Raw genomic sequence first — 26,612 nt, 5'->3', positions numbered from 1 at the left:
TCTAGTGATTACAAGCTGTCTGGCCCGTCGGAAAGAGGACGTTTCACTCCTCTAGTGATTACAAGCTGTCTGGCCCGTCGGAGAGAGGACGTTTCACTCCTCTAGTGATTACAAGCTGTCTGGCCCATCAGAGAGAGGACGTTTCACTGCTTCTAGTGATTACAAGCTGTCTGGCCCGTCGGAGAGAGGACTCTCCACTCCTCTAGTGATTACAAGCTGTCTGGCCCGTCGGAGAGAGGACACCACTCCTCTAGTGATTACAAGCTGTCTGGCCCGTCGGAGAGAGGACACCACTCCTCTAGTGATTACAAGCTGTCTGGCCCGTCGGAGAGAGGACTCTCCACTCCTCTAGTGATTACAAGCTGTCTGGCCCGTCAGAGAGAGGACACCACTCCTCTACTGATTACAAGCTGTCTGGCCCGTCGGAGAGAGGACACCACTCCTCTAGTGATTACAAGCTGTCTGGCCCGTCGGAGAGAGGACTCTCCACTCCTCTAGTGATTACAAGCTGTCTGGCCCGTCGGAGAGAGGACACCACTCCTCTAGTGATTACAAGCTGTCTGGCCCGTCGGAGAGAGGACTCTCCACTCCTCTAGTGATTACAAGCTGTCTGGCCCGTCGGAGAGAGGACACCACTCCTCTAGTGATTACAAGCTGTCTGGCCCGTCGGAGAGAGGACACCACTGCTTCTAGTGATTACAAGCTGTCTGGCCCGTCGGAGAGAGGACACCACTCCTCTAGTGATGACAAGCTGTCTGGCCCGTCGGAGAGAGGACACCACTGCCTCTAGTGATTACAAGCTGTCTGGCCCGTCGGAGAGAGGACTCTCCACTGCTTCTAGTGATTACAATCTGTCTGGCCCGTCGGAGAGAGGACGCTCCACTCCTCTAGTGATTACAAGCTGTCTGGCCCGTCGGAGAGAGGACACCACTGCTTCTAGTGATTACAAGCTGTCTGGCCCGTCGGAGAGAGGACACCACTGCTTCTAGTGATTACAAGCTGTCTGGCCCGTCGGAGAGAGGACGCTCCACTCCTCTAGTGATTACAAGCTGTCTGGCCCGTCGGAGAGAGGACACCACTCCTCTAGTGATTACAAGCTGTCTGGCCCATCGGAGAGAGGACGTTTCACTGCTTCTAGGGATTACAGGCTGTCTGGCCCGTCAGAGAGAGGACGTTTCATTGCTTCTAGTGATTACAAGCTGTCTGGCCCGTCGGAAAGAGGACGTTTCACTCCTCTAGTGATTACAAGCTGTCTGGCCTGTCGGAGAGAGGACTCTCCACTGCTTCTAGTGATTACAAGCTGTCTGGCCCGTCGGAGAGAGGACACCACTCCTCTAGTGATTACAAGCTGTCTGGCCCGTCGGAGAGAGGACACCACTGCTTCTAGTGATTACAAGCTGTCTGGCCCGTCGGACAGAGTACGTTTCACTGCTTCTAGTGAATAAGTATGCGTCCCAAATGGAATCCTATTCCCTATAGTGCAATACTGTTGACCAGGGTCCCTATGGCTCTGGCCTACAGTAGTGCACTATGTAGGGAGCAGGGAGACGTTTGGGACTCAGGCCTCAGAGAACACGCTGTTTTGTTTCTCCACAGAGGAGTTGCTTTAAAGGATGACTCTTGTTTACTTGTCTGTTCCCATCAGGAGAGACCTGCTGCTGTTGTGTTACTACGAGTCACACGTACACCCAAGTCTATGATGAATACATCACATGACACATGGCACAAGCCTTGTACTGTAAGACACTGTTCCATATGGTCAAAATTCTATTGAAACTTTGCATGTCATTTTAAACCTTTACGATTTTTACAATTGGATACAGTCACTGTTTCATTAGAATCTATGCAAATGTTACGGGCTGCGGCGTGTTCCCTTTGTGGCCCAGTTGGTAGGGCATGGTGCTTGTAACGTCAGGGTTGTGGGTTCGATTCCCACGGGGGACCAGTACGATGTACACACTCACTACTGTGAGACTCTGGATGAGAGCGTCTACTGAAATGTTTAAGTTATGAGAAGATATTGTCCAATCATTGCGTGGAGTCCTAGACTTAATTTAACGAGACAGCTGGAGGATGTGTAGATTAAACAACATCTATCTGTTTGGTTACAGATTACTGCTAGTCTGTAGATAAGACAACATCATCTATCTGTGTGGTTACAGATTACTGCTAGTCTGTAGATTAGACAACAACATCTATCTGTGTGGTTACAGATTACTGCTAGTCTGTAGATTAGACAACAACATCTATCTGTGTGGTTACAGATTACTGCTAGTCTGTAGATTAGACAACATCTATCTGTGTGGTTACAGATTACTGCTAGTCTGTAGATAAAACAACATCTATCTGTTTGGTTACAGATTACTGCTAGTCTGTAGATTAGACAACATCTATCTGTGTGGTTACAGATTACTGCTAGTCTGTAGATAAAACAACATCTATCTGTTTGGTTACAGATTACTGCTAGTCTGTAGATTAGACAACATATATCTGTTTGGTTACAGATTACTGCTAGTCTGTGGATAAGACAACATCATCTATCTGTTTGGTTACAGATTACTGATAGTCTGTAGATAAACAACATCAATCTGTTTGGTTACAGATTACTGATAGTCTGTAGATAAACAACATCAATCTGTGTGGTTACAGATTACTGCTAGTCTGTAGATAAGACAACTATCTGTTTGGTTACAGATTACTGCTAGTCTGTAGATTAAACATCTATCTGTGTGGTTACAGATTACTGCTAGTCTGTAGATAAACAACATCAATCTGTTTGGTTACAGATTACTGCTAGTCTGTAGATAAACAACATCAATCTGTTTGGTTACAGATTACTGCTAGTCTGTAGATAAACAACATCAATCTGTTTGGTTACAGATTACTGCTAGTCTGTAGATTAAACATCTATCTGTTTGGTTACAGATTACTGCTAGTCTGTAGATTAGACAACATCTATCTGTTTGGTTACAGATTACTGCTAGTCTGTAGATAAACAACATCAATCTGTTTGGTTACAGATTACTGCTAGTCTGTAGATAAGACAACATCATCTATCTGTGTGGTTACAGATTACTGATAGTCTGTAGATTAGACAACATCTATCTGTGTGGTTACAGATTACTGATAGTCTGTAGATTAGACAACAGCATCTCCAGAGGCCCTTAGTTCACTTCCTCTACTGTTAGATAGTTCCTGAGCCAATCAGAATTCCCTTCCTCTACCACTGGGTAGTTCTGAGCCTATCAGAGTTCACTTCCTCTACCACTAGATAGTTCTGAGCCTATCAGAGTTCACTTCCTCTACCACTAGATAGTTCTAAGCCTATCAGAGTCCACTTCCTCTACCACTAGGTCGTTCTGAGCCTATCAGAGTTCACTTCCTCTACCACTAGGTCGTTCTGAGCCTATCAGAGTTCACTTCCTCTACCACTAGGTCGTTCTGAGCCTATCAGAGTTCACTTCCTCTACCACTAGGTAGTTCTGTCCCTATCAGAGTCCACTTCCTCTACCACTAGTTCGTTCTGAGCCTATCAGAGTTCACTTCCTCTACCACTAGGTCGTTCTGAGCCTATCAGAGTTCACTTCTTCTACCACTAGGTAGTTCTGAGCCTATCAGAGTTCACTTCCTCTACCACTAGGTCGTTCTGAGCCTATCAGAGTTCACTTCCTCTACCACTAGGTCGTTCTGAGCCTATCAGAGTTCACTTCCTCTACCACTAGGTCGTTCTGAGCCTATCAGAGTTCACTTCCTCTACCACTAGGTCGTTCTGAGCCTATCAGAGTGCTCTTCTTCTACCACTAGGTAGTTCTGAGCCTATCAGAGTTCACTTAGGTTGTTCTGTCCCTATCAGAGCAGAGCCTCTGTACCAGTCCTCTGCTCCTCTCCCTCTGGACTCTCGCTCCACTCTCCCCTGTTAAAGGTGTAATATGCAAAAATTGCTCCGCCATTTCCTGGTTTCTAAAATTCCAATAGTTTTCCTAATTCCAGTTTATGTGACAAACAATGCAGTCATTGTGTATAGAACTATTGTACCATCTAAACCCGCTGTGAAATGTATTTTCCATAACCCAAAATATTGTAGCATCTAAACCAGCTGTGAAATGTATTTTCCAGAACCCAAAATATTGTACCATCTAAACCAGCTGTGAAATGTATTTTCCAGAACCCAAAATATTGTACCATCTAAACCCGCTGTGAAATGTATTTTCCTGAACCCAAAATATTGTACTTTCAGCTGTATGAAGCTGGTGTACAAAACCAAAAGTAAAAGACTCAAAAACTAAACTTAAGAACTCTCCTTATTCTCTCCTCTTCTCTCCTCTCCTTCTCTCCTTATTCTCTCCTCTTCTCTTCTTTCCTTCTCTCCTCTTCTCTCCTCTCTCCTTCTCCTCTTCTCTCCTCTCCTTCTCTCCTTCTGCTCTCCTCTTCTCTTCTTTCCTTCTCTCCTCTTCTCTCATCTCCTCTCCTTCTCCTCTTCTCTCCTTTCATTCTCTTCTCTCCTCTTCTCTCCTCTCTCCTCCTTCTCCTCTTCTCTTCTCTCCTTTCATTCTCTTCTCTCCTCTTCTCTCCTCTCTCCTCTCCTCTTCTCTTCTTTCCTTCTCTTCTCTTTCCTTCTCCTCTCCTTCTCCTCTTCTCTCCTCTCGTCTTCTCTTCTTTCCTTCTCTTCTCTCCTTTTCTCCTCTCCCCTCTCCTCCTCTCCTCTCCTCTCCTCTCCCCGCTTCTCTCCCCTCTCCTCTCCCCTCTCCTCCTCTCCTCTCCTCTCCTCTCCCCGCTTCTCTCTCCTCTCCTCTCCTTCCTCTCCTCTCCTCTCCTCTCCTCTCCTCTCCTCTCCTCTCCTCTCCTCTCCTCTCCCCTCTCCTCCTCTCCTCTCCTCTCCTCTCCCCGCTTCTCTCCCCTCTCCTCTCCCCTCTCCTCCTCTCCTCTCCTCTCGTCTCCCCGCTTCTCTCTCCTCTCCTCTCCTCTCCTCTCCTCTCCTCTCCTCTCCTCTCCTCTCCTCTTCTGTTGTGTAGGTCGTCTGAACTGGTGGGCCACTATGTGTACCAGTTGTAAGCGTCTTCTTCCTCTGGCCACCACGGGGGACGGCAACTGTCTGCTACATGCTGCTTCTTTAGGTGAGCCTGGTTGAGGGAGGGTTAGGAGGGGAGGAGGGAGGGGGGTTTAGGAGGGGAGGAGGGAGGGAGGGTTAGGAGGGGAAAGAGGGAGGGGGTTAGGAGGGAGAGAGGGTTAGGAGGGAGAGAGGGTTAGGAGGGGAGGAGGGTTAGGTGGGGAGGAGGGAGAGAGCGTTAGGTGGGGAGGAGGGAGAGAGCGTTAGGAGGGGAGGAGGGAGGGTTAGGAGGGGGGGAGGAAGGGTTAGGGGGAAAAAGAGAGTGTGAGAAGAGATCTCTGTTTGTCTGGAATCAAAGAGCTCATAAACCCAGCAACATGCACCAGCTCAGCATTGATGATGGGAAAAAGAGTGTGTTATCTGTAGTGTTTATAATGAGGGAAACTTTTGAGGAAACTCTCGGAGACATGAAAATGTGCTTACAGGGTGCAGAGAAAAGAAAACCCCCTCAGCAGATCTGGAATCTCCCTGGTACAGGGAATATTGATTCAGCTAACATTAATCATGTTGACAATGGACCGATCTAGGGCTTGCTGCTAGGGTATTGCTGTATCTCTCTCTCTCTCTCTCTCTCTGTCTCTCTCTCTCTGTCTCTCTCTCTCTGTCTCTCTCTCTCTCTCTCTCTCTCTCTCTCTCTCTCTCTCTCTCTCTCTCTCTCTCTCTCTCTCTCTCTCTGCGCACACACACATACTCATCTGTCTCTGTGTCTCTAGGGATGTGGGGCTTCCACGACAGAGACCTGGTACTGAGGAAGTCTCTGTATGGCATGATGAAGAGTGGAGCGGAGAGAGAGGCTCTGAAGAGGAGGTGGAGGTGGCAGCAGACACAACAGAACAAAGAGGTCTGTACACACACACTACACACACACTCACATGGTACACACACAGTACACACATACACACACACACACACAACACCTGCTCTCTCTCACACACACACACACCACACACACACACACACACACACACACACACACACACACACACACACACACACACACACACACACACACACACACACACACACAAACACCTGCTATTCCACATGAGTGCTCTGTTCTATCACCTGGGCCCAGGTTATATGTTGTTTCCTGTGTGGTGTTATGAGGGAGTTACGGTTGAAGTCGGTAGTTTACATACACCTTAGCCAAATACATTTCAACTCAGTTTTTCACAATTCCTGACATTTAATCCTAGTAAAAATTCCCTGTCTTAGGTCAGTTAGGATCACCACTTTATTTTAAGAATGTGAATTGTCAGAATAATAGTAGAGAGAATGATTTATTTCAGCTTTTATTTCTTTCAACACAATCCCAGTGGGTCAGAAGTTTACATACACTCAATTAGTATTTGGTAGCATTGCCTTTAAATTGTTTAACTTGGGTCAAACGTTTCGGGTAGGCTTCCACAAACTTCCCACAATAAGTTGGGTGAATTTTGGCCCATTCCTCCTGACTGAGCTGGTGTAACTGAGTCAGGTTTGTAGGCCTCCTTGCTCACACACGCTTTTTCAGTTCTGCCCACAAATGTTCAATAGGGTTGAGGTCAGGGCTTTGTGATGGCCACTCCAATACCTTGACTTTGTTGTCCTTAAGCCATTTTGCCACAACTTTGGAAGTACTGTATGCTTGGGATCATTGTCCAATTGGAAGACCCATTTGCGACCAAGATTTAACTTCCTGACTGATGTCTTGAGATGTTGCTTCAATAAATCCACATAATTTTCTTTCCTCATTACATTTACATTACATTTAAGTCATTTAGCAGACGCTCTTATCCAGAGCGACTTACAAATTGGTGCATTCACCTTATGACATCCAGTGGAACAGCCACTTTACAATAGTGCATCTAAATCTTTTAAGGGGGGGGGGGGGGGGCAGAAGGATTGCTTTATCCTAGGTATTCCTTGAAGAGGTGGGGTTTCAGGTGTCTCCGGAAAGTGGTGATTGACTCCGCTGTCCTGGCGTCGTGAGGGAGTTTGTTCCACCATTGGGGTGCCAGAGCGGCGAATAGTTTTGACTGGGCTGAGCGGGAACTGTACTTCCTCAGTGGTAGGGAGGCGAGCAGGCCAGAGGTGGATGAACGCAGTGCCCTTGTTTGGGTGTAGGGCCTGATCAGAGCCTGAAGGTACTGAGGTGCCGTTCCCCTCACAGCTCCGTAGGCAAGCACCATGGTCTTGTAGCGGATGCGAGCTTCAACTGGAAGCCAGTAGAGAGAGCGGAGGAGCGGGGTGACGTGAGAGAACTTGGGAAGGTTGAACACCAGACGGGCTGCGGCGTTCTGGATGAGTTGTAGGGGTTTAATGGCACAGGCAGGGAGCCCAGCCAACAGCGAGTTGCAGTAATCCAGACGGGAGATGACAAGTGCCTGGATTAGGACCTGCGCCGCTTCCTGTGTGAGGCAGGGTCGTACTCTGCGGATGTTGTAGAGCATGAACCTACAGGAACGGGCCACCGCCTTGATGTTAGTTGAGAACGACAGGGTGTTGTCCAGGATCACGCCAAGGTTCTTAGCGCTCTGGGAGGAGGACACAATGGAGTTGCCAACCGTGATGGCGAGATCATGGAACGGGCAGTCCTTCCCCGGGAGGAAGAGCAGCTCCGTCTTGCCGAGGTTCAGCTTGAGGTGGTGATCCGTCATCCACACTGATATGTCTGCCAGACACGCAGAGATGCGATTCGCCACCTGGTCATCAGAAGGGGGAAAGGAGAAGATTAATTGTGTGTCGTCTGCATAGCAATGATAGGAGAGACCATGTGAGGTTATGACAGAGCCAAGTGACTTGGTGTATAGCGAGAATAGGAGAGGGCCTAGAACAGAGCCCTGGGGGACACCAGTGGTGAGAGCGCGTGGTGAGGAGACAGATTCTCGCCACGCCACCTGGTAGGAGCGACCTGTCAGGTAGGACGCAATCCAAGCGTGGGCCGCGCCGGAGATGCCCAGCTCGGAGAGGGTGGAGAGGAGGATCTGATGGTTCACAGTATCAAAGGCAGCCGATAGGTCTAGAAGGATGAGAGCAGAGGAGAGAGAGTTAGCTTTAGCAGTGCGGAGCGCCTCCGTGATACAGAGAAGAGCAGTCTCAGTTGAGTGACTAGTCTTGAAACCTGACTGATTTGGATCAAGAAGGTCATTCTGAGAGAGATAGCAGGAGAGCTGGCCAAGGACGGCATGTTCAAGAGTTTTGGAGAGAAAAGAAAGAAGGGATACTGGTCTGTAGTTGTTGACATCGGAGGGATCGAGTGTAGGTTTTTTCAGAAGGGGTGCAACTCTCGCTCTCTTGAAGACGGAAGGGACGTAGCCAGCGGTCAAGGATGAGTTGATGAGCGAGGTGAGGTAAGGGAGAAGGTCTCCGGAAATGGTCTGGAGAAGAGAGGAGGGGATAGGGTCAAGCGGGCAGGTTGTTGGGCGGCCGGCCGTCACAAGACGCGAGATTTCATCTGGAGAGAGAGGGGAGAAAGAGGTCAAAGCACAGGGTAGGGCAGTGTGAGCAGAACCAGCGGTGTCGTTTGACTTAGCAAACGAGGATCGGATGTCGTCGACCTTCTTTTCAAAATGGTTGACGAAGTCGTCTGCAGAGAGGGAGGAGGGGGGGGGGGAGGATTCAGGAGGGAGGAGAAGGTGGCAAAGAGCTTCCTAGGGTTAGAGGCAGATGCTTGGAATTTAGAGTGGTAGAAAGTGGCTTTAGCAGCAGACACAGAAGAGGAAAATGTAGAGAGGAGGGAGTGAAAGGATGCCAGGTCCGCAGGGAGGCGAGTTTTCCTCCATTTCCGCTCGGCTGCCCGGAGCCCTGTTCTGTGAGCTCGCAATGAGTCGTCGAGCCACGGAGCGGGAGGGGAGGACCGAGCCGGCCTGGAGGAAGGGGACATAGAGAGTCAAAGGATGCAGAAAGGGAGGAGAGGAGGGTTGAGGAGGCAGAATCAGGAGATAGGTTGGAGAAGGTTTGGGCAGAGGGAAGAGATGATAGGATGGAAGAGGAGAGAGTAGCGGGGGAGAGAGAGCGAAGGTTGGGACGGCGCGATACCATCCGAGTAGGGGCAGTGTGGGAAGTGTTGGATGAGAGCGAGAGGGAAAAGGATACAAGGTAGTGGTCGGAGACTTGGAGGGGAGTTGCAATGAGGTTAGTGGAAGAACAGCATCTAGTAAAGATGAGGTCAAGCGTATTGCCTGCCTTGTGAGTAGGGGGGGAAGGTGAGAGGGTGAGGTCAAAAGAGGAGAGGAGTGGAAAGAAGGAGGCAGAGAGGAATGAGTCAAAGGTAGACATGGGGAGGTTAAAGTCACCCAGAACTGTGAGAGGTGAGCCGTCCTCAGGAAAGGAGCTTATCAAGGCATCAAGCTCATTGATGAACTCTCCAAGGGAACCTGGAGGGCGATAAATGATAAGGATGTTAAGCTTGAAAGGGCTGGTAACTGTGACAGCATGGAATTCAAAGGAGGCGATAGACAGATGGGTAAGGGGAGAAAGAGAGAATGACCACTTGGGAGAGATGAGGATCCCGGTGCCACCACCCCGCTGACCAGAAGCTCTCGGGGTGTGCGAGAACACGTGGGCAGACGAAGAGAGAGCAGTAGGAGTAGCAGTGTTATCTGTGGTGAGCCATGTTTCCGTCAGTGCCAAGAAGTCGAGGGACTGGAGGGACGCATAGGCTGAGATGAGCTCTGCCTTGTTGGCCGCGGATCGGCAGTTCCAGAGGCTACCGGAGACCTGGAACTCCACGTGGGTCGTGCGGGCTGGGACCACCAGGTTAGGGTGGGCGCGGCCACGCGGTGTGAAGCGTTTGTATGGTCTGTGCAGAGAGGAAAGAACAGGGATAGACAGACACATAGTTGACAGGCTACAGAAGAGGCTACGCTAAAGCAAAGGAGATTAGAATGACAAGTGGGCTACACGTCTCGAATGTTCAGAGAGTTAAGCTTACGTTGCAAAAATAAAATAAAATAAAAGATCTGATTGACTAAAATTATATAGTACTGCTGGCTGGTGAAGTAGCCTGGCTAGCAGTGGCTGCGTTGTTGAAAGTGAAGCTGGCTAGGTGACCTCGACAATTTCTCTAAATTTCTCTAAACTACACAATTATCATGGATACAAGGACAGCAAAGACAACTAGCTAACACTACGCTAATCAAGTCGTTCCGTTGTAATGTAAGTTTCTACAGTGCTGCTATTCGGTAGAAGTCCTCATGATGCCATCTATTTTGTGAAGTGCACCAGTCCCTCCTGCAGCAAAGCACCCCCACAACATGATGCTGCCACCCCTGTGCTTCACGGTTGGGAAGGGGTTCTTCGGCTTGCAAGCCTCCCCCTTTTTCCTCCAAACATAACGATGGTCATTATGGCCAAACAGTTCTATTTTTATTTCATCAGACCAGAGGACATTTCTCCAAAAAGTACGATCTTTGTCCCCATGTGCAGTTGCAAACTGTACTCTGGCTTTTTTATGGCAGTTTTGGAGCAGTGGATTCTTCCTTGCTGAGCGGCCTTTCAGGTTATGTCGACATAGGACTCGTTTTACTGTGGATATAGATACTTATATAGATACCAAAGTACGTTCATCTCTAGGAGACAGAACGTGTCTCCTTCCTGAGTGGTATGACGGCTGAGTGATCCCATGGTGTTTATACTTGCGTACTATTGTTTGTAGAGATGAACGTGGTACCTTCAGGTGTTTGGAAATTGCTCCCAAGGATGAACCAGACTTGTGGAGGTCTACTTTTTTTTTCTGAGGTCTTGGCTGATTTCTTTTGATTTTCCCATGATGTCAAGCAAAGAGGCACTGAGTTTGAAGGTAGGCCTTGAAATACATCCACAGGTACAACTCCAATTGACTGAAATGATGTCAATTAGCCTATCAGAAGCTTCTAAAGCCATGACATCATTTTCTGGAATTTCCAAACTGTTTAAAGGCACAGTCAACTTAGTGTATGTAAACTTCTGACCTACAGGAATTGTAATACAGTGAATTATAAGTGAAATAATCTGTCTGTAAACAATTCTGGTCAAAACCTATGGGTCCTGGTGAAAACCCTATGGGTCCTGGTCAAAACCCTCTGGGTCCTGGTCAAAACCTCTATGGGTCCTGGTCAAAACCTCTATGGGTCCTGGTCAAAACCCTCTGGGTCCTGGTCAAAACCTCTATGGGTCCTGGTCAAAACCTCTATGGGTCCTGGTCAAAACCCTATGGGTCCTGGTCAAAACCCTCTGGGTCCTGGTCAAAACCTCTATGGGTCCTGGTCAAAACCTCTATGGGTCCTGGTCAAAACCTCTATGGGTTCTGGTCAAAACCCATATGGGTCCTGGTCAAAACCCTCTGGGTTCTGGTCATAACCTCTATGGGTTCTGGTCAAAACCTCTATGGGTCCTGGTCAAAACCCTATGGGTTCTGGTCAAAACCCTATGGGTCCTGGTCAAAACCTCTATGGGTCCTGGACAAAACCCTATGGGTCCTGGTCAAAACCCTCTGGATCCTGGTCAAAACTCTATGGGTCCTGGTCAAAACCCTATGGGTCCTGATCAAAACCCTCTGGGTCCTGGTCAAAACCCAATGGGTCCTGGTCAAAACCCAATGGGTCCTGGTCAAAACCCTATGGGTCCTGGTCAAAACCGCTATGGGTCCTAGTCAAAACCCCTATGGGTGCTGGTCAAAACCCTCTGGGTCCTGGTCAAAACCCTATAGGTCCTGGTCAAAACCCTCTGGGTCCTGGTCAAAACCCTCTTGGTCCTGGTCAAAACTCTATGGGTCCTGGTCAAAACCCTCTGGCTCCTGGTCAAAACCCTCTTGGTCCTGATCAAAACCCTATGGATCTTGGTCAAAACCCTATGGATCCTGGTTAAACCCCTCTGGGTCCTAGTCAACACCCCCTGGGTCCTGGTCAAAACCCTATGGGTCCTGGTCAAAACCCTATTGGTCCTGGTCAATACCCTCTGGGTCCTGGTCAAAACCCTATGGGTCCTGGTGAAAACCCTATGGGTCCTGGTCAAAAACCTATGGGTCCTGGTCAAAAACCCTATGGGTCCTGGTCAAAACCCCATTGGTCCTGGTGAAAACCCCATGGGTCCTGGTCAAAACCCTCTGGGTCCTGGTGTAAACCCTCTGGGTCCTGGTGTAAACCCTCTGGGTCCTGGTGTAAACCCTATGGGTCCTGGTCAAACCCCTATGGGTCCTGGTGTAAACCCTATGGGTCCTGGTCAAAACCCCTTTTGGTCCTGGTCAAAACCCGATGGGTCCTGGTCAAAACCCTATGGGTCCTGGTCAAAACCCGATGGGTCCTGGTCAAAAACCCTCTGGGTCCTGGTCAAACCCCTCTGGGTCCTGGTCAAAACCCTATAGGTCCTGGTCAAAACCCTATGGGTCCTGGTCAAAACCCGATGTGTCCTGGTCAAAAACCCTATGGGTCCTGGTCAAAACCCCATTGGTCCTGGTCAAAACCCTATGGGTCCTGGTCAAAACCCTCTGGGTCCTGGTGTAAACCCTATGGGTCCTGGTCAAAACCCCGTTTGGTCCTGGTCAAAACCCGATGGGTCCTGGTCAAAACCCTCTGGGTCCTGAACAAAACCCTCTGGGTCCTGGTCAAAACCCTATGGGTCCTGGTCAAAACCCTATGGGTCCTGGTCAAACCCCTCTGGGTCCTGGTCAAACCCCGATGGGTCCTGGACAAAACCCGATGGGTCCTGGTCAATACCCTCTGGGTCCTGGTCAAAACCTCTATGGGTCCTGGTCAAAACCTCTATGGGTCCTGGTCAAAACCCTATGGGTCCTGGTCAAAACCCTCTGGGTCCTGGTCAAAACCTCTATGGGTCCTGGTCAAAACCTCTATGGGTCCTGGTCAAAACCTCTATGGGTTCTGGTCAAAACCCATATGGGTCCTGGTCAAAACCCTCTGGGTTCTGGTCATAACCTCTATGGGTTCTGGTCAAAACCTCTATGGGTCCTGGTCAAAACCCTATGGGTTCTGGTCAAAACCCTATGGGTCCTGGTCAAAACCTCTATGGGTCCTGGACAAAACCCTATGGGTCCTGGTCAAAACCCTCTGGATCCTGGTCAAAACTCTATGGGTCCTGGTCAAAACCCTATGGGTCCTGATCAAAACCCTCTGGGTCCTGGTCAAAACCCAATGGGTCCTGGTCAAAACCCAATGGGTCCTGGTCAAAACCCTATGGGTCCTGGTCAAAACCGCTATGGGTCCTAGTCAAAACCCCTATGGGTGCTGGTCAAAACCCTCTGGGTCCTGGTCAAAACCCTATAGGTCCTGGTCAAAACCCTCTGGGTCCTGGTCAAAACCCTCTTGGTCCTGGTCAAAACTCTATGGGTCCTGGTCAAAACCCTCTGGCTCCTGGTCAAAACCCTCTTGGTCCTGATCAAAACCCTATGGATCTTGGTCAAAACCCTATGGATCCTGGTTAAACCCCTCTGGGTCCTAGTCAACACCCCCTGGGTCCTGGTCAAAACCCTATGGGTCCTGGTCAAAACCCTATTGGTCCTGGTCAATACCCTCTGGGTCCTGGTCAAAACCCTATGGGTCCTGGTGAAAACCCTATGGGTCCTGGTCAAAAACCTATGGGTCCTGGTCAAAAACCCTATGGGTCCTGGTCAAAACCCCATTGGTCCTGGTGAAAACCCCATGGGTCCTGGTCAAAACCCTCTGGGTCCTGGTGTAAACCCTCTGGGTCCTGGTCAAAACCCCTTTTGGTCCTGGTCAAAACCCGATGGGTCCTGGTCAAAACCCTATGGGTCCTGGTCAAAACCCGATGGGTCCTGGTCAAAAACCCTCTGGGTCCTGGTCAAACCCCTCTGGGTCCTGGTCAAAACCCTATAGGTCCTGGTCAAAACCCTATGGGTCCTGGTCAAAACCCGATGTGTCCTGGTCAAAAACCCTATGGGTCCTGGTCAAAACCCCATTGGTCCTGGTCAAAACCCTATGGGTCCTGGTCAAAACCCTCTGGGTCCTGGTGTAAACCCTATGGGTCCTGGTCAAAACCCCGTTTGGTCCTGGTCAAAACCCGATGGGTCCTGGTCAAAACCCTCTGGGTCCTGAACAAAACCCTCTGGGTCCTGGTCAAAACCCTATGGGTCCTGGTCAAAACCCTATGGGTCCTGGTCAAACCCCTCTGGGTCCTGGTCAAACCCCGATGGGTCCTGGACAAAACCCGATGGGTCCTGGTCAATACCCTCTGGGTCCTGGTCAAAACCCTATGGGTCCTGGTCAAAACCCTATGGGTCCTGGTCAAAACCCTATGGGTCCTGGTCAAAACCCTCTGGATCCTGGTCAAAACCCTATGGGTCCTTTTGTAAACCCTCTGGATCCTGGTGTAAACCCTCTGGGTGGGGTGGACGGAGGTGGGGGGGGGGGGGGGGGGGGGGGGGTTTCAGTGTAAAGCAGAAACCTGTTGATTGGTGCTGAGTATTTCGTTGTCCTGCTGTGCCAATGTGTTTGTGTTGTGATTTGATTTGCCACTTGATCACACACCCCAGGTGGCTGTGTGTCCATGATGACGTAAGTGTTCTGTGTGGTGCCATGCTCTGCTCAGTGAACACCTGCTGTTCTATGTCTGCTGACTCATTTAGACCGGAAAGGGCCGTAGGACACACACACGCACACACACTCTCACACCGGCCCCAGTGCTGTAGGAGACAGTAGATGGAGATGTATTAGAAAGGGCTCAGGCTCCACCCAGTGCATCTGTGAAATGAGGCCCTGTACCTCCTCCAAATGAGGCCCTGTACCCCCTCCAAATGAGGCCCTGTACCTCCTCCAAATGAGGCCCTGTACCCCCTCCAAATGAGGCCCTGTACCTCCTCCAAATGAGGCCCTGTACCCCCTCCAAATGAGGCCCTGTACCCCCTCCAAATGAGGCCCTGTACCCCCTCCAAATGAGGCCCTGTACCTCCTCCAAATGAGGCCCTGTACCCCCTCCAAATGAGGCCCTGTACCTCCTCCAAATGAGGCCCTGTACCCCCTCCAAATGAGGCCCTGTACCCCCTCCAAATGAGGCCCTGTACCCCCTCCAAATGAGGCCCTGTACCTCCTCCAAATGAGGCCCTGTACCCCCTCCAAATGAGGCCCTGTACCCCCTCCAAATGAGGCCCTGTACCCCCTCCAAATGAGGCCCTGTACCCCCTCCAAATGAGGCCCTGTACCCCCTCCGAATGAGGCCCTGTACCCCCTCCGAATGAGGCCCTGTACCCCCTCCGAATGAGGCCCTATACCTCCTCCAAATGAGGCCCTGTACCTCCTCCAAATGAGGCCCTGTACCCCCTCCAAATGAGGCCCTGTACCCCCTCCAAATGAGGCCCTGTACCTCCTCCAAATGAGGCCCTGTACCCCCTCCAAATGAGGCCCTGTACCCCCTCCAAATGAGGCCCTGTACCCCCTCCAAATGAGGCACTGTACCCCCTCCGAATGAGGCCCTGTACCTCCTCCAAATTAGGCCCTGTACCTCCTCCAAATGAGGCCCTGTACCCCCTCCAAATGAGGCCCTGTACCCCCTCCGAATGAGGCCCTGTACCCCCTCCAAATGAGGCCCTGTACCCCCTCCAGAGCTCCAGGCTTCTGGGTGAGCAGGGTCAGCCCTGTCCCCACTGTCCTCCACTTCCACTGGGCCTGGAGGTGGTACCATGTCTCCTGTCCCCATTGTCCTCCACCCCACTGGGCCTGGAGGTGGTACCATGTCCCCTGTCCCCACTGTCTTCCACCCCCACTGGACCTGGAGGTGGTACCATGTCCCCTGTCCCCACTGTCCTCCACTCCCACTGGGCCTGGTGGTGGTACCATGTCCCCTGTCCCCACTGTCTTCCACCCCCACTGGGCCTGGAGGTGGTACCATGTCCCCTGTCCCCACTGTCCTCCACCCCACTGGGTCTGGAGGTGGTACCATGTCCCCACTGGGTCTGGAGGTGGTACCATGTCCCCACTGGGCCTGGAGGTGGTACCATGTCCCCACTGTCCTCCACCCCCACTGGGCCTGGAGGTGGTACCAAGTCCTCTGTCCCCTGTCCCCACTGTCCTCCACCCCCACTGGGCCTGGAGGTGGTACCATGTCCCCTGTCCCCACTGTCTTCCACCCCCACTGGGCCGGAGGTGAAACCATGTCGCCTGTCCCCACTGTCTTCCACCACCACTGGGCCTGCAGGTGTTACCAAGTCCCCTGTCCCCACTGTCCTCCACCCCCACCGGGTCTGCAGGTGGTACAAAGTCCCCTGTCCCCACTGTCCTCCACCCCCACGGGGTCTGCAGGTGGTACAAAGTCCCCTGTCCCCACTGTCCTCCACCCCCACTGGGTCTGCAGGTGGTACAAAGTCCCCTGTCCCCACTGTCCTCCACCCCCACTGGGTCTGCAGGTGGTACAAAGTCCCCTGTCCCCACTGTCTTCCACCCCCACTGGGTCTGCAGGTGGTACAAAGTCCCCTGTCCCCACTGTCTTCCACCCCCACTGGGTCTGCAGGTGGTACAAAGTCCCCTGTCCCCACTGTCTTCCACCCCCACTGGGTCTGCAGGTGGTACAAAGTCCCCTGTCCCCACTGTCCTCCACCCCCACTGGGTCTGCAGGTGGTACAAAGTCCCCTGTCCCCACTGTCCTCCACCCCCACTGGGTCTGCAGGTGGTACAAAGTCCCCTGTCCCCACTGTCCTCCACCCCCACTGGGTCTGCAGGTGGTACAAAGTCCCCTGTCCCCACTGTCCTCCACCCCCCTGGGCCTGGAGGTGGTACCATGTCCCCTGTCCCCACTGTCCTCCATCCCACTAGGCCTGGAGGTGGTACTATGTCCCCTGTCCCCACTGTCTTCCACCCCCACTGGGCCTGGAGGTGGTACCATGTCCCCTGTCCCCACTGTCCTCCACCCCCACTGAGAATGTGTGTGTGTGTGTGTGTGTGTGTGTGTGTGTGTGTGTGTGTGTGTGTGTGTGTGTGTGTGTGTGTGTGTGTGTGTGTGTGTGTGTGTGTGTGTGTGTGTGTGTGTGTGTGTGTGTGTGTGTGTGTGTGTGTGTGTGTGTGCGTAACCCTCTATGTTCTCTCTCCTCAGTCAGGGCTGGTGTACACGGAGGAGGAATGGGAGAGAGAATGGAACGAGCTGCTGAAACTAGCTTCTAGTGAACCACGTACGCACAGCAGCAAGAACAACAACAATACTGGAGGGTGAGTATAACACACACACACACACACACACACACACACACACACACACACACACACACACACACACACACACACACACACACACACACACACACACACACACACACACACACACACACACACACACACACACACACACACACACACACCAATCTAGTTTACTGTTGGATAGCTGAGCGTTGAGACTGTCATGGGTTATGATGGTTTCTGGTTGATGTCTGTTTAAAGCCCTGACTATGGTGTCTATAGGTCAATACCAGATCAGATATGATGGTGTCTATAGGCCAATACCAGATCAGTTATGATGGTGTCTGGTTGATGTCTGTATAAAGCCCTGACTATGGTGTCTATAGGTCAATACCAGATCAGTTATGATGGTGTCTATAGGTCAATACCAGATCAGTTATGATGGTGTCTATAGGCCAATACCAGATCAGTTATGATGGTGTCTGGTTGATGTATGTATAAAGCCCTGACTATGGTGTCTATAGGTCAATACCAGATCAGTTATGATGGTGTCTATAGGCCAATACCAGATCAGTTATGATGGTGTCTGGTTGATGTCTGTATAAAGCCCTGACTATGGTGTCTATAGGTCAATACCAGATCAGTTATGATGGTGTCTATAGGCCAATACCAGATCAGTTATGATGGTGTCTGGTTGATGTCTGTATAAAGCCCTGACTATGGTGTCTATAGGCCAATACCAGATCAGTTATGATGGTGTCTGGTCGATGTCTGTATAAAGCCCTGACTATGGTGTCTATAGGCCAATACCAGATCAGTTATGATGGTGTCTGGTTGATGTCTGTATAAAGCCCTGACTATGGTGTCTATAGGCCAATACCAGATCAGTTATGATGGTGTCTGTAGGCCAATACCAGATCAGTTATGATGGTCTCTATAGGCCAATACCAGATCAGTTATGATGGTGTCTGTAGGCCAATACCAGATCAGTTATGATGGTGTCTGGTTGATGTCTGTATAAAGCCCTGACTATGGTGTCTGTAGGCCAATACCAGATCAGTTATGATGGTGTCTGGTTGATGTCTGTATAAAGCCCTGACTATGGTGTCTATAGGTCAATACCAGATCAGTTATGATGGTGTCTATAGGCCAATACCAGATCAGTTATGATGGTGTCTATAGGCCAATACCAGATCAGTTATGATGGTGTCTATAGGTCAATACCAGATCAGTTATGATGGTGTCTATAGGTCAATACCAGATCAGTTATGATGGTGTCTGTAGGCCAATACCAGATCAGTTATGATGGTGTCTGTAGGCCAATACCAGATCAGTTATGATGGTGTCTATAGGTCAATACCAGATCAGTTATGATGGTGTCTATAGGTCAATACCAGGATGTAGTGATCCTCTAGATTATGTTAAAGAATATGGACTCTGAGGAGTTGTCATGGGCCAGGATTCACACACACACACACACACACACACACACACACACACACACACACACACACACACACACACACACACACACACACACACACACACACACACACGCACGCACACACGCACACACACACACACACACACGCACACTTGACATTCAAATATCAGCCAACATTAGAAGTATATTTTAAAATGTTTGGTAGATCTGATGGTTTGTGAGTGTCTGACAGGGTCGTGTCTTGATGCAGGGTGGATAACTCGGAGGACCCTGTGTATGAGAGTCTGGAGGAGTTCCACGTGTTTGTCCTGGCTCACGTGCTGCGTCGACCCATCATAGTGGTGGCTGACACCATGCTACGGGACTCAGGGGGAGAGGGTGAGTACACACAACATAATACATACTGCAGAGACCCATCATAGTAGTGGCTGACACCATGCTACGGGACTCAGGGGGAGAGGGTGAGTACACACAACATGCTACATACTGCAGAGATCCATTGTAGTGGTGGCTAGATGCTATGTACTGCAGAGACCCATTGTAGTGGTGGCTAGATGCTACATACTGCAGAGACCCATTATAGTGGTGGCTAGATGCTACATACTGCAGAGACCCATTATAGTGGTGGCTAGATGCTACATACTGCAGAGATCCATTATAGTGGTGGCTAGATGCTACGTACTGCAGAGACCCATTATAGTGTTGGCTAGATGCTACATACTGCAGAGATCCATTATAGTGGTGGCTAGATGCTACATACTGCAGAGACCCATTATAGTGGTGGCTAGATACTACATACTGCAGAGACCCATTATAGTGGTGGCTAGATGCTACATACTGCAGAGATCCATTATAGTGGTGGCTAGATGCTACATACTGCAGAGATCCATTATAGTGGTGGCTAGATGCTACATACTGCAGAGATCCATTATAGTGGTGGCTAGATGCTACATACTGCAGAGATCCATTATAGTGGTGGCTAGATGCTACATACTGCAGAGACCCATTATAGTGGTGGCTAGATGCTACATACTGCAGAGATCCATTATAGTGGTGGCTAGATGCTACATACTGCAGAGATCCATTATAGTGGTGGCTAGATGCTACATACTGCAGAGATCCATTATAGTGGTGGCTAGATGCTACATACTGCAGAGATCCATTATAGTGGTGGCTAGATGCTACATACTGCAGAGATCCATTATAGTGGTGGCTAGATGCTACTACTGCAGAGATCCATTATAGTGGTGGCTAGATGCTACATACTGCAGAGATCCATTATAGTGGTGGCTAGATGCTACATACTGCAGAGACCCATTATAGTGGTGGCTAGATGCTAAATATTGCAGAGATCCATTATAGTGGTGGCTAGATGCTACATACTGCAGAGATCCATTATAGTGGTGGCTAGATGCTACATACTGCAGAGATCCATTATAGTGGTGGCTAGATGCTACATACTGCAGAGATCCATTATAGTGGTGGCTAGATGCTACATACTGCAGAGATCCATTATAGTGGTGGCTAGATGCTACATACTGCAGAGATCCATTATAGTGGTGGCTAGATGCTACATACTGCAGAGATCCATTATAGTGGTGGCTAGATGCTACATACTGCAGAGATCCATTATAGTGGTGGCTAGATGCTACACACTGCAGAGACCCATTATAGTGGTGGCTAGATGCTACATACTGCAGAGACCCATTATAGTGGTGGCTAGATGCTACGTACTGCAGAGATCCATTATAGTGGTGGCTAGATGCTACATACTGCAGAGACCCATTATAGTGGTGGCTAGATGCTATGTACTGCAGAGACCCATTATAGTGGTGGCTAGATGCTACATACTGCAGAGATCCATTATAGTGGTGGCTATATGCTATGTACTGCAGAGACCCATTATAGTGGTGGCTACGTACTGAAGAGATCCATTATAGTGGTGGCTAGATGCTACATACTGCAGAGACCCATTATAGTGGTGGCTAGATGCTATGTACTGCAGAGATCCATTATAGTGGTGGCCGGATGCTACATACTGCAGAGATCCATTGTAGTGGTGGCTAGATGCTACATACTACAGAGATCCATTATAGTGGTGGCTAGATGCTACATACTGCAGAGATCCATTATAGTGGTGGCTAGATGCTACATACTGCAGAGATCCATTATAGTGGTGGCTAGATGCTATGTACTACAGAGATCCATTATAGTGGTGGCTAGATGCTACATACTGCAGAGACCCATTATAGTGGTGGCTAGATGCTACATACTGCAGAGACCCATTATAGTGGTGGCTAAATGCTACATACTGCAGAGATCCATTATAGTGGTGGCTAGATGCTATGTACTGCAGAGATCCATTATAGTGGTGGCTAGATGCTACATACTGCAGAGATCCATTATAGTGGTGGCTAGATGCTACATACTGCAGAGATCCATTATAGTGGTGGCTAGATGCTATGTACTGCAGAGACCCATTATAGTGGTGGCTAGATGCTACATACTGCAGAGACCCATTATAGTGGTGGCTAGATGCTACATACTGCAGAGATCCATTATAGTGGTGGCTAGATGCTACATACTGCAGAGACCCATTATAGTGGTGGCTAGATGCTACATACTGCAGAGATCCATTATAGTGGTGGCTAGATGCTATGTACTGCAGAGATCCATTATAGTGGTTGCTAGATGCTACATACTGCAGAGATCCATTATAGTGGTGGCTAGATGCTACATGCTGCAGAGATCCATTATAGTGGTGGCTAGATGCTACTACTGCAGAGATCCATTATAGTGGTGGCTAGATGCTACATACTGCAGAGATCCATTATAGTGGTGGCTAGATGCTACATACTACAGAGATCCATTATAGTGGTGGCTAGATGCTACATACTGCAGAGATCCATTATAGTGGTGGCTAGATGCTACATACTGCAGAGATCCATTATAGTGGTGGCTAGATGCTACACACTGCAGAGACCCATTATAGTGGTGGCTAGATGCTACATACTGCAGAGACCCATTATAGTGGTGGCTAGATGCTACATACTGTAGAGATCCATTATAGTGGTGGCTAGATGCTACGTACTGCAGAGATCCATTATAGTGGTGGCTAGATGCTACATACTGCAGAGACCCATTATAGTGGTGGCTAGATGCTACGTACTGCAGAGATCCATTATAGTGGTGGCTAGATGCTACATACTGCAGAGACCCATTGTAGTGGTGGCTAGATGCTATGTACTGCAGAGACCCATTATAGTGGTGGCTAGATGCTACATACTGCAGAGATCCATTATAGTGGTGGCTATATGCTATGTACTGCAGAGACCCATTATAGTGGTGGCTACGTACTGCAGAGATCCATTATAGTGGTGGCTAGATGCTACGTACTGCAGAGATCCATTATAGTGGTGGCTAGATGCTACATACTGCAGAGATCCATTATAGTGGTGGCTAGATGCTATGTACTACAGAGATCCATTATAGTGGTGGCTAGATGCTACATACTGCAGAGACCCATTATAGTGGTGGCTAGATGCTACATACTGCAGAGACCCATTATAGTGGTGGCTAGATGCTACATACTGCAGAGATCCATTATAGTGGTGGCTAGATGCTATGTACTGCAGAGATCCATTATAGTGGTGGCTAGATGCTACATACTGCAGAGATCCATTATAGTGGTGGCTAGATGCTACATACTGCAGAGACCCATTATAGTGGTGGCTAGATGCTATGTACTGCAGAGACCCATTATAGTGGTGGCTAGATGCTACATACTGCAGAGACCCATTATAGTGGTGGCTAGATGCTACATACTGCAGAGATCCATTATAGTGGTGGCTAGATGCTACATACTGCAGAGATCCATTATAGTGTTGGCTAGATGCTACATACTGCAGAGATCCATTATAGTGGTGGCTAGATGCTACGTACTGCATAGATCCATTATAGTGGTGGCTAGATGCTACATACTGCATAGATCCATTATAGTGGTGGCTAGATGCTACATACTGCAGAGATCCATTATAGTGGTGGCTAGATGCTACATACTGCAGAGATCCATTATAGTGGTGGCTAGATGCTACGTACTGCAGAGATCCATTATAGTGGTGGCTAGATGCTACATACTGCAGAGATCCATTATAGTGGTGGCTAGATGCTATGTACTGCAGAGATCCATTATAGTGGTGGCTAGATGCTACATACTGCAGAGATCCATTATAGTGGTGGCTAGATGCTACATACTGCAGAGATCCATTATAGTGGTGGCTAGATGCTACGTACTGCAGAGATCCATTATAGTGGTGGCTAGATGCTACATACTGCAGAGATCCATTATAGTGGTGGCTAGATGCTATGTACTGCAGAGACCCATTATAGTGGTGGCTAGATGCTACATACTGCAGAGACCCATTATAGTGGTGGCTAGATGCTACATACTGCAGAGATCCATTATAGTGGTGGCTAGATGCTACGTACTGCAGAGATCCATTATAGTGGTGGCTAGATGCTACCTACTGCAGAGATCCATTATAGTGGTGGCTAGATGCTACGTGAGATCCATTGTAGTGGTGGCTAGATGCTACATACTGCAGAGATCCATTGTAGTGGTGGCTAGATGCTATGTACTGCAGAGATCCATTATAGTGGTGGCTAGATGCTACATACTGCAGAGATCCATTATAGTGGTGGCTAGATGCTACGTGAGATCCATTGTAGTGGTGGCTAGATGCTATGTACTGCAGAGATCCATTATAGTGGTGGCTAGATGCTATGTACTGCAGAGATCCATTATAGTGGTGGCTAGATGCTATGTACTACAGAGATCCATTATAGTGGTGGCTAGATGCTACACACTGCAGAGACCCATTATAGTGGTGGCTAGATGCTACGTACTGCAGAGATCCATTATAGTGGTGGCTAGATGCTACATACTGCAGAGACCCATTATAGTGGTGGCTAGATGCTATGTACTGCAGAGACCCATTATAGTGGTGGCTAGATGCTACATACTGCAGAGATCCATTATAGTGGTGGCTATATGCTATGTACTGCAGAGACCCATTATAGTGGTGGCTACGTACTGCAGAGACCCATTATAGTGGTGGCTAGATGCTACATACTGCAGAGACCCATTATAGTGGTGGCTAGATGCTATGTACTGCAGAGATCCATTATAGTGGTGGCTAGATGCTACATACTGCAGAGATCCATTGTAGTGGTGGCTAGATGCTACATACTGCAGAGATCCATTATAGTGGTGGCTAGATGCTACGTACTGCAGAGATCCATTATAGTGGTGGCTAGATGCTACGTACTGCAGAGATCCATTATAGTGGTGGCTAGATGCTACATACTGCAGAGATCCATTATAGTAGTGGCTAGATGCTACATACTGCAGAGATCCATTATAGTGGTGGCTAGATGCTATGTACTACAGAGATCCATTATAGTGGTGGCTAGATGCTACATACTGCAGAGACCCATTATAGTGGTGGCTAGATGCTACATACTGCAGAGACCCATTATAGTGGTGGCTAGATGCTACATACTGCAGAGATCCATTATAGTGGTGGCTAGATGCTATGTACTGCAGAGATCCATTATAGTGGTGGCTAGATGCTACATACTGCAGAGATCCATTATAGTGGTGGCTAGATGCTACATACTGCAGAGATCCATTATAGTGGTGGCTAGATGCTACATACTGCAGAGACCCATTATAGTGGTGGCTAGATACTACATACTGCAGAGACCCATTATAGTGGTGGCTAGATGCTACATACTGCAGAGATCCATTATAGTGGTGGCTAGATGCTACATACTGCAGAGATCCATTATAGTGGTGGCTAGATGCTACATACTGCAGAGATCCATTATAGTGGTGGCTAGATGCTACATACTGCAGAGATCCATTATAGTGGTGGCTAGATGCTACATACTGCAGAGACCCATTATAGTGGTGGCTAGATGCTACATACTGCAGAGATCCATTATAGTGGTGGCTAGATGCTACATACTGCAGAGATCCATTATAGTGGTGGCTAGATGCTACATACTGCAGAGATCCATTATAGTGGTGGCTAGATGCTACATACTGCAGAGATCCATTATAGTGGTGGCTAGATGCTACATACTGCAGAGATCCATTATAGTGGTGGCTAGATGCTACTACTGCAGAGATCCATTATAGTGGTGGCTAGATGCTACATACTGCAGAGATCCATTATAGTGGTGGCTAGATGCTACATACTGCAGAGACCCATTATAGTGGTGGCTAGATGCTAAATATTGCAGAGATCTATTATAGTGGTGGCTAGATGCTACATACTGCAGAGATCCATTATAGTGGTGGCTAGATGCTACATACTGCAGAGATCCATTATAGTGGTGGCTAGATGCTACATACTGCAGAGATCCATTATAGTGGTGGCTAGATGCTACATACTGCAGAGATCCATTATAGTGGTGGCTAGATGCTACATACTGCAGAGATCCATTATAGTGGTGGCTAGATGCTACATACTGCAGAGATCCATTATAGTGGTGGCTAGATGCTACATACTGCAGAGATCCATTATAGTGGTGGCTAGATGCTACACACTGCAGAGACCCATTATAGTGGTGGCTAGATGCTACATACTGCAGAGACCCATTATAGTGGTGGCTAGATGCTACGTACTGCAGAGATCCATTATAGTGGTGGCTAGATGCTACATACTGCAGAGACCCATTATAGTGGTGGCTAGATGCTATGTACTGCAGAGACCCATTATAGTGGTGGCTAGATGCTACATACTGCAGAGATCCATTATAGTGGTGGCTATATGCTATGTACTGCAGAGACCCATTATAGTGGTGGCTACGTACTGAAGAGATCCATTATAGTGGTGGCTAGATGCTACATACTGCAGAGACCCATTATAGTGGTGGCTAGATGCTATGTACTGCAGAGATCCATTATAGTGGTGGCTAGATGCTACATACTGCAGAGATCCATTGTAGTGGTGGCTAGATGCTACATACTACAGAGATCCATTATAGTGGTGGCTAGATGCTACATACTGCAGAGATCCATTATAGTGGTGGCTAGATGCTACATACTGCAGAGATCCATTATAGTGGTGGCTAGATGCTATGTACTACAGAGATCCATTATAGTGGTGGCTAGATGCTACATACTGCAGAGACCCATTATAGTGGTGGCTAGATGCTACATACTGCAGAGACCCATTATAGTGGTGGCTAGATGCTACATACTGCAGAGATCCATTATAGTGGTGGCTAGATGCTATGTACTGCAGAGACCCATTATAGTGGTGGCTAGATGCTACATACTGCAGAGACCCATTATAGTGGTGGCTAGATGCTACATACTGCAGAGATCCATTATAGTGGTGGCTAGATGCTACATACTGCAGAGACCCATTATAGTGGTGGCTAGATGCTACATACTGCAGAGATCCATTATAGTGGTGGCTAGATGCTATGTACTGCAGAGATCCATTATAGTGGTTGCTAGATGCTACATACTGCAGAGATCCATTATAGTGGTGGCTAGATGCTACATGCTGCAGAGATCCATTATAGTGGTGGCTAGATGCTACTACTGCAGAGATCCATTATAGTGGTGGCTAGATGCTACATACTGCAGAGATCCATTATAGTGGTGGCTAGATGCTACATACTACAGAGATCCATTATAGTGGTGGCTAGATGCTACATACTGCAGAGATCCATTATAGTGGTGGCTAGATGCTACATACTGCAGAGATCCATTATAGTGGTGGCTAGATGCTACACACTGCAGAGACCCATTATAGTGGTGGCTAGATGCTACATACTGCAGAGACCCATTATAGTGGTGGCTAGATGCTACATACTGTAGAGATCCATTATAGTGGTGGCTAGATGCTACGTACTGCAGAGATCCATTATAGTGGTGGCTAGATGCTAC

At 48.8% G+C, this 26,612-nt stretch overlaps 1 protein-coding gene and 1 non-coding gene across 2 annotated transcripts in view; both read left to right on the top strand.

Annotated features, from left to right (window-relative positions):
• Positions 1–26,612, top strand: part of LOC129852939 (OTU domain-containing protein 7A-like) — a 37,468-nt gene that overhangs the window by 3,666 nt on the left and 7,190 nt on the right. Inside the window, exons 4-7 of the mRNA XM_055918538.1 lie at positions 5,013–5,114; positions 5,821–5,948; positions 17,123–17,235; positions 18,897–19,024. Coding sequence (XP_055774513.1) covers positions 5,013–5,114; positions 5,821–5,948; positions 17,123–17,235; positions 18,897–19,024 — 471 coding nt within the window. The remainder of the gene's footprint in view (positions 1–5,012; positions 5,115–5,820; positions 5,949–17,122; positions 17,236–18,896; positions 19,025–26,612) is intronic.
• trnat-ugu (transfer RNA threonine (anticodon UGU)) lies at positions 1,869–1,944 on the top strand. The gene has a single exon. It is a non-coding gene; the product is annotated as a tRNA-Thr (tRNA).

The sequence above is a fragment of the Salvelinus fontinalis genome, chromosome 4 (genome assembly GCF_029448725.1).
Source record: "Salvelinus fontinalis isolate EN_2023a chromosome 4, ASM2944872v1, whole genome shotgun sequence".
Taxonomy (NCBI): domain Eukaryota; kingdom Metazoa; phylum Chordata; class Actinopteri; order Salmoniformes; family Salmonidae; genus Salvelinus; species Salvelinus fontinalis.
The sequence above is the reverse complement of the archived record's forward strand: the minus strand, read 5'-3'. Positions and strand labels throughout refer to the sequence as shown.